The 8,004-nt window shown below is 30.2% G+C and overlaps 2 protein-coding genes across 8 annotated transcripts in view; one reads left to right on the top strand and one right to left on the bottom strand.

Moving 5' to 3' along the window:
- The first annotated feature begins 43 nt into the window (after positions 1-43).
- On the top strand, positions 44-5,202 carry TMS1 (serine incorporator TMS1). 7 transcript variants are annotated; one of them, XR_001940808.1, is made up of 12 exons: positions 44-266; positions 807-971; positions 1,173-1,357; positions 1,431-1,640; positions 1,720-1,804; positions 1,902-2,085; positions 2,178-2,378; positions 2,712-2,750; positions 3,222-3,384; positions 3,465-3,643; positions 4,522-4,576; positions 5,184-5,202. XR_001940808.1 is itself a non-coding variant. In XM_018543716.1 (11 exons), exons 1-10 carry the CDS (start codon positions 240-242, stop codon positions 3,601-3,603), a joined length of 1,398 nt encoding a protein of 465 aa, XP_018399218.1. In that variant the 5' UTR covers positions 44-239; the 3' UTR covers positions 3,604-3,643; positions 5,184-5,201. The 7 variants fall into 7 exon arrangements, 6 of the variants coding, with proteins under 6 accessions (XP_018399218.1, XP_018399216.1, XP_018399219.1 ...); XM_018543716.1 differs by lacking the exon at positions 4,522-4,576 and having other exon boundaries at positions 5,184-5,201; XM_018543714.1 differs by lacking the exon at positions 5,184-5,202 and having other exon boundaries at positions 4,522-4,719.
- Positions 5,203-6,235: 1,033 nt separating this feature from the next.
- The window catches only part of LOC108776978 (nose resistant to fluoxetine protein 6), a 24,423-nt gene continuing 22,654 nt past the window's right edge, over positions 6,236-8,004 (bottom strand). The window contains exons 8-12 of the mRNA XM_018543751.1: positions 7,538-7,731; positions 7,320-7,449; positions 6,731-6,923; positions 6,495-6,640; positions 6,236-6,379 (exon numbers count right to left, since the gene is read on the bottom strand). Of these exons, the coding sequence (XP_018399253.1) occupies positions 6,236-6,379; positions 6,495-6,640; positions 6,731-6,923; positions 7,320-7,449; positions 7,538-7,731 (807 nt within the window). The remainder of the gene's footprint in view (positions 6,380-6,494; positions 6,641-6,730; positions 6,924-7,319; positions 7,450-7,537; positions 7,732-8,004) is intronic.

Below are 8,004 nucleotides of genomic sequence, written 5' to 3' on the forward strand. Positions count from 1 at the left end.
GTGACGTTCTGACGTTGCGGTCAGCTGATCGCGTGAAGTTGCCTGCGAGCAGCAGATAGTTCGTCTATTGTTGTTGCGCCTCCCCGTGGCGTTTCTTGTTTTCCGTGACTCGTTCTCTATTCGTTCTATTTTGATCGCCTCCACTTTCCGAGTTTCTTCCAGTCTCGTCCCTCGAGACAAAATTTGCTCCGTCGTTCTCCCTGGTTCTCCCTCGATAGCCCGGACGGGAGAAAATCGCCATGGGTCTCGTATGCTCAACGGCTCAGGTAGGCCTCGGATATAACTCGCATATCTGACTCATCCTCAGTAACGTAGATTTTTCCTTTCTGCTGTTCTCTTTGCTCATCAAAATCAGCTTTCTGTTGAGATTATTCGTAGCAGTGTTTTATTATAATTTTGCCGCGATTGCAGTTAGATTCCATTGTTGATCTTGGGGATTATCACCATGTTTGTTTTATTGTCTCCGTGGACAAAGACATCTTTCACTTAATCTTTTCTTTTAACGCAATTAAATCAATTTTAATTTAATATTTCTTGATATATAAAAAATCTTGCAGAGGCATGAGTGAGTCATTGAATATCTAATTATGTCGTCATATTTGTTATTTGATAGACATATATCTAATATTGATTTTACATAGTATGTTAGGGCTATTTTTAAAGATTTCTTTATATGGCACAATAGAAATGTTTTAACACTGTCAAAATATAAGAGTTATATGTGAAATGTTTATTATTACTGTATATTTTTGTTTTATTAATTTATTTGGCATTAGGGCTCTATATTGCTCTCTTTTATCACATAGCTTGCGTGCTTGTGCGGAAGCACAGCTTGCAGCTTCTGCTGCTCTCAATGTCCCTCATGCAGAAACAGCACGAGCACTCGCATCATGTATGCGCTGCTCTTGTTGCTGGGAACTATTGCAGCCTGCATCACTTTGGCTCCTGGTCTTCAAAATGCTCTTAAAAAGGTAATGTTGGAAGCAATGGTCATGTTCAGCAGAATGTTTATTTTCTAACTCTGTTGGAAGTTTTCTTTTCTGGGATAAGATTGCTTCTTTAGATCTAAAAGTGTAATTAAATAAGCATAAAAAAACTCAAAATAAATAAATTCTGCTGAACGCGGTTTGAAATAAAGAAGAATCGCGTTAATATTGTGATTTTTTAAACAGGTTCCGTTCTGCGCAAACAGCTCTAATTATGTTCCATCGGAGGTCATTCTCTACTGCGAGTCTGCAGTTGGTTATTTAGCAGTTTATAGAATATGCTTCATTCTTTCCTTGTACTTTTTCTTGATGTCTGTGATAATGATCAGGGTGAAAAGTTCACGCGATCCACGGGCAGCTATACAAAATGGGTAAATTAAATTGACATATGATTACAGTATGGCGTTTTAAAACTGACTAGTGATGTTTACGTGAAATTCTTAGATTCTGGGCAATCAAGTATCTTTTGATAATTGGTGGAATCATTGGCGCTTTCTTTATCCCAGAACGATCATTCGGATCTACTTGGATGTATTTTGGGATGTTGGGAGGTTTTCTCTTTATAATTATTCAGCTGATTCTAATTGTTGATTTCGCTCATTCTTGGGCTGATGCTTGGGTAGGAAATTATGAGGAAACCGAGTCAAAAGGATGGTAAAGACCATTTTTGTAGCAACATAAATTGTGCAATCATGTGACTTAGGTACTTTTGTTATCAAATATATACTTTTAGGTACGTTGCTCTGTTAGGTGCATCTGTCTTCAATTATGCCGTTTCTATTACTGGAGTGGTGTTACTTTATGTATATTATACGCATGTAAGATTATTAACTATGTTTCTTTATTTAGCTTTAAGACAAATATCCGCTTTAAGACATAGAATATAATTACTCGCTTTTTTTTGTGTATTTACAGCAAAGTTCGTGTGCTATGAATAAGTTTTTCATTTCGTTTAATTTGATTTTGTGCGTCATTACCAGTATTATATCAATTTTACCGGCTGTACAAGAACATCAACCACGATCTGGACTGCTTCAGTCCTCTGTGGTAACATTATACGTGATATACTTAACATGGAGTGGTATATCAAACAGCCCAGGTAGATATCGATCATTTACTCATTACTGAGATGGAAGCTTTTAATTAGCAATCCATATTTTATTCTCGATTTGTTATTACTTGAATTTACAGATCTTGCGTGTAACCCTGGTTTTATTCCTGGCATCTCGAGTCATGATGTCAATACACAAAATCGTGTTGCATTCGATAAGGAAAGCATTATTGGACTAATAATATGGTTTAGTTGCGTTTTATACAGTTCCTTACGTACAGCGTCTAAATCATCAAAGATTACAATGTCTGAAAATGTATTAGTTCAGGATAATGGAGCTGGTAAATATTAGTTAGATGATTTTTATTGTATGTATATATGCATTTTAATAACTTTACATTTATGAAAGCGTGCTGTTCTGTCAGTATCAAACTAGAGATTAAGATTGAGATGAATTTAAATTTGACCAATCAAAACAAAGCTTTCTAAGCTTTTTGATATTGGCTTTCTTTCTTCTTATCAAATTCCAGTTCAATTGCAGTCTTAATCTCTAGTCTAATATAGGTTTTCTTCCTTTTAAAAACTTTCACTATTCATGCAAGTATCTTTTTGAATACACATACATTGGTATCTATCACTTCTTTGTACTAAACTATCTCTCAATCTTTCTATAGTCAGGACTGCAGGAGAGCAGTCTCTTATCGGCAATGAAGGTAAGCACACACATTTTACAAGTAGAATTGATTTTCTAGTTGAATCTTGTTATTTGCATTTCTATCTTTAAAATAATATATTTATACATTTGAGTATTTGCACAGATGAAGTTATTGATTAATTTACATATAAATGATTAAAAATATATTTTCTATATTTATAATTATACAGTATGAAATAACTAGATTTTTTGTTTAATTAGTGTGTGTTTACCTTTATTCCTTTTTTTGTGTGTTACTATGTAATAAACGTTACAGTATAATTTTTATAATATTAAAATTAAGTATTACATGCTGCAAGTTAATTTATAATTTTTCCTTTAATTTTAGTACGTATATAATGAAAAAACATCTATACATCTTACAGCATGCTGTCAGAAACATTTATAAAAGCCAGTGCTTGTTCAGTATTTTTATTTGCAGCTTAATAGTTTTTTCTTTTTTATTTTTCTTTTTCCTAAATGTAACCAGATTATACTGCAGTAGAAGGACGTAATCCCGATGCAGAAGGTGGAAACGACGCTAAGGTTTGGGACAATGAAGAAGAAAAAGTGGCATATAATTGGAGTTTCTTCCATCTCATGTTTGCTCTTGCTACTTTATATGTTATGATGACACTCACTAATTGGTATAAGTACGTATCTACAATGTTACAATGTTAAATTATATTTGTTTTAATATCCATCAATGTCACTTTATTGATACTTTTAATAGACCAAACTCCAGTCTGGAAACGTTAAATGCAAACAATGCTTCAATGTGGGTGAAAATTATTTCTTCATGGATGTGTTTGGGTCTTTATGTATGGTCATTGGTAGCGCCTGCTATTTTCCAGAACAGAGATTTCTCTTAAACTTCTGGATTTATAAGCCAAAATCTAAGAGATATAACAGGTATTTATGATTTGATATTGTAATGTAGTATAATATTATAAGAAGTGATAACCAAATATCTGTTTTAATGTAATTAAACAATCTTATGTTACAGACATTTCTCTGCTTATGATCTAACATTGAAAAAATGCTAATGATTACATTTAAGCCAAATAACGTAATATGAAATATTACGTATTAAAATATATATTGATATATTTCTAAGAAGTAGATATCCTATAAAAATTTATTTTGTCAGTAATTATTTAACAGATATGTGCAGAATAAACTGCATGTACTTTTAATTACTAAACTTCTATTAACTAATTCTTAGATTACCTGCAATTTAACTATCAATTTAATAATGTGCTTTATTCTGAGAGGCTAACAGTTTTATTGATATTATATGCTTCATATATAATAAGAATCAGTTCTATTAATGCCATACATATAATTAGATGTGTAAAATTATGGTATATAAAGATATATGATAGGAAAATTATATTTCTATTTATGTTTCTAATTTATGAAATTTATTTGAAAAATTATTTCAGCATCTATTTGATTCTGTACTATGCAATACATTGCATGTACTCAATAATATTGCTGTACCACTGATGCATTTATAACTAGTTTATAATTGATAACGCATACATATGCGTTATTGCAATATATATTAATTGCATATATACATATTCTTATCAAACATGTGACTCTATTTATATAAAATAGCATAATTAAATACATTAGATGGTGCTGCTAATTAAAAGTTGTAGTGTATTTAAAAATTACTTTATTCAGTGGGGATGATTACAAGAACTGTATTCTATTTATTAACATATTTAATTTTCTTTCAAATATTGTTTTTTTCAGTTATTGTTTTATGCTTTTATTTTCAGCTAAAACAGCCTCAGTTTAGAGCTTTCTTGTAATATCATCCGTCTTTTGCAAAACGTACGTAACTACAACTATAAAAGAAGTTAATGAAAATGAATCTGTCAAATGAATACTATTAAGGGTTGTAGGATTAGACAATTGTCATATATGATAATGTTTGCAATTCTATGGGTGCGATCAAAGTCTCACTACAAATATTTCGAAGCATTTGATTGACCAATTAAAAAAAATAATTTTATTGACCAATCAAATAATGTTTAAAGCATTTGTAGCATTACATTGATCGTAAACGATGGTACATAAAACATTATTCTTTGAAATAATTTTTCTATGAAGTGTTTACGTAACTATAAGTGTCTACTGAAAAATTATTTTTTTATTGACATTAAATAATACAAAACATTACTTTATTCGCCCGTTTATATTCATAATTTCTTTTTCATCTAAATCGATAAAATAAATATATATAAGCATATGCTGTACTTTTATGACTATGTAAATATAATAAAAATGTCATAGTTATTATGAGATATTATAAAGCAGCTTTGTATAATGTTTATTTTAATTTTATAAATGCATTTGGCGTGAGAAAAAAATGTTATATAACAATTATATGGTTATGTGATGAGCATTATGTATATAAGATTAAAACTTTTTTTTTCAGTGATGTGTTTGGAGAGAACAATCGATTTTAAGTTTTAGGTTTCTTTCTGTATCTGTGTGTACATTTATGTATATTGTGATAAATTAATCTAATTGTAAGCTCATTATGGTATATTTTGCGTAATATAACTGAAAATTATATTCAAGAGAAATTATATGTAAGTTGTATTCCTTGAACGATGTATACGTAATATGTAAAATAAAGAACAAGATAATAAAATTATATGAAATGCGTATTTAATATTATTAACAATAATTACATTTTATTATCCAAGATTTCCGATATGATTTTTTTATTCCTAGTCAGAAAATATTTGTACATGAAATTATTTTACATTATGTTTTCTCTCATTGGTACTTAATGAAATCAACTAATCGTTTGATCATTACAGAGTCAACGTACTAATCACGATTGCTTACATTTTTATCTATATGTTTGATATGTAGATACAACAATTTTTGCCTCTTAATTTTTTAAATATTTGTTATTTTATACATTATTAATTAATCTTCTATATTTTCATTACTTATATATTAAAAAAGGATTGAAGCATGCGATGCCAATCCGTACGCATTATGAATTATCTAGTATTGTCTAGTATCTTGCCTGAGTGTATTCGTCAAAACGTAGTATTCTTCATGTTAAGTTCATTGCACGAGAATTAACAGGAAAAACTAATATGTACAATTATTCTTACGGCCATATTTATCATTGCTACATATTAAAGTGTAGTAAATACATTTTTAATTACATAAAGTGGTGCTAGTAAATATACTCACTCTAAAAGCGTGAAAAATTTTTTATACGTACATTTCCTTTGTGTGCATTCTACTAACTACTTTCCTATGTAAAAAATGTTTGAACTAATTTTTGTAAAATAATTTTTCTCAATTTTTTTTCTCTAATACTTTGCATCTTACCGTAATTTTCTTACACATTATATATTAATTATTAAAAATTTAATTTAAAAAATGCTATATACAAAGCTGTAGACGAGCTATTGTAGTCAAGCTAAAATATTTGGTCAAAATTAAAACGAAATTAAAATAAAGTCATTCCACTTTAGATATTGTTATATCCTTTTTCAATATCGGTTTTTTCAATATATAATTTTTTATATTTTGAAACGGTGTATCGAACAGTAGCGTGAGAACTATTGACATAAGAAGAATCCCTCCTATCTCTTTTAAATTTAGCTGAAACAAATTGTAAACATTTAAAATAAATGTTACATTTAAGTAAATAATTTTATAAATGAATGAGTAAAATTGGCAAGAAATTTTACGTCTGTTTTAAGAGTACAAGACTTACCATTATCCTTAAAAAGTCGTAGTGATCCGCAGTGCGGGTTTGTCCAACATTGTAAAAAAATATCGGGAATTGCGTTAAATAAACGGCATAACTAATTCTCGTAGTAACGAGAAATCCTCGCCAAGAGAATAATTTGTTCAAAAATGCTGCAAATTCGATAATGCAAAACATGTTATTCGGAGATAATTGCTATTTATAAAATGTTAATTTTGCAATGTCAAAGCGATAATAATTACCGTCTGAACTGCCGGTGTGCTGCGTTATCGCTATCCAAAGAAACAGGCCGCACCATCCGATAGGAGCGAACGCGTTGTAAGTAGCTGCATGAATCGGATCGTACACGTAATTGATAGAACCCATTTTGGAAGGTCCGATAAGAGCCGCAAAAAACATTAGGCTACATACAGTCCAACCCGTGTAGAGGGCTGTCTGAAAACGTTGAAAATTAGCATATTCACATACTCAGTGAAAGACATAGTATTAGCAATTATAAATGTTATACAAGTTTTATATTTATAATTAATGTACAATTTTGCATATAAAATAGTTTTTAACTATAAACTATTCTACTTGTATTTTATAATTTATCGTTGTCATCTTGATAAATGCTATATATATCACTATGCCTGTTTTCTACCAATGCAAATTAACTTTAATCTCGGTTTAACTTACTGTTAATCTTTTTCTAATTTTTAGAATTGGAAAAAGACGAAGAGCAAATTGAACCGAGATTAAAGTTAATCTGCATTGGTGGAAATGGGCATATGTCTTTTTTCTAATCGTAAGTATCGTGTATGTAGACAATTAATGTGCAATGTTACTCACTGTGCCCAGTTTGAAATCCTTGGGTATATTTCGCAACAAGTAACCCGCGAAGATACCGATGATATAAACGGTCAGTCTATGCGACGGTAATGTGTAGGAGTAATCCGCAGTATCGAATAATTGTCTTATTCTACGTAAGAGAGAATGATATATGAACAATATATATTTGTAATAATATCGATTTTTTCTTGCTGTAACACAAACATTGATTCACTTACGACGTGCCATAATATACATAATTGTTGAGATCTTTGGCATATGTGACGTAAAATCTCAATATCGTAGATATCAAAGCTATTATACTGAGTACAATAGCGCCGATCTTTGGCTTTTTGTACAAGAGTAATATTAACAGAGGAGAAATCGCGAACAATTGTGTGTCTATTCCTATATGATGCGTGTGCGTAAGACACTGAAAGCAGAAAACGACTACCCTTATCTTTCAATGAAAATATACTGAAAATTAGACGCATGGAAATAATTAATTTCTTGCTAAAATTCTTACACAATTGGAAAATGTATATTAAATTTAACGTGTCTTAAATGTTACTGTGTAAAATACATATTTTATTCTCTTTTCAAATTTTCTTTTTTATTAAAGTCTTTAAAGGCGTTGTGTGTGTCTCTTTCTCTCCCTCTCTCTCTCTCTCTCTCTCTCTCTCTCTCTCTCTCTCTCTCTCTCTCT

This window comes from Cyphomyrmex costatus, unplaced genomic scaffold, assembly GCF_001594065.2.
Source record: "Cyphomyrmex costatus isolate MS0001 unplaced genomic scaffold, Ccosl1.0 scaffold398, whole genome shotgun sequence".
NCBI lineage: Eukaryota > Metazoa > Arthropoda > Insecta > Hymenoptera > Formicidae > Cyphomyrmex > Cyphomyrmex costatus.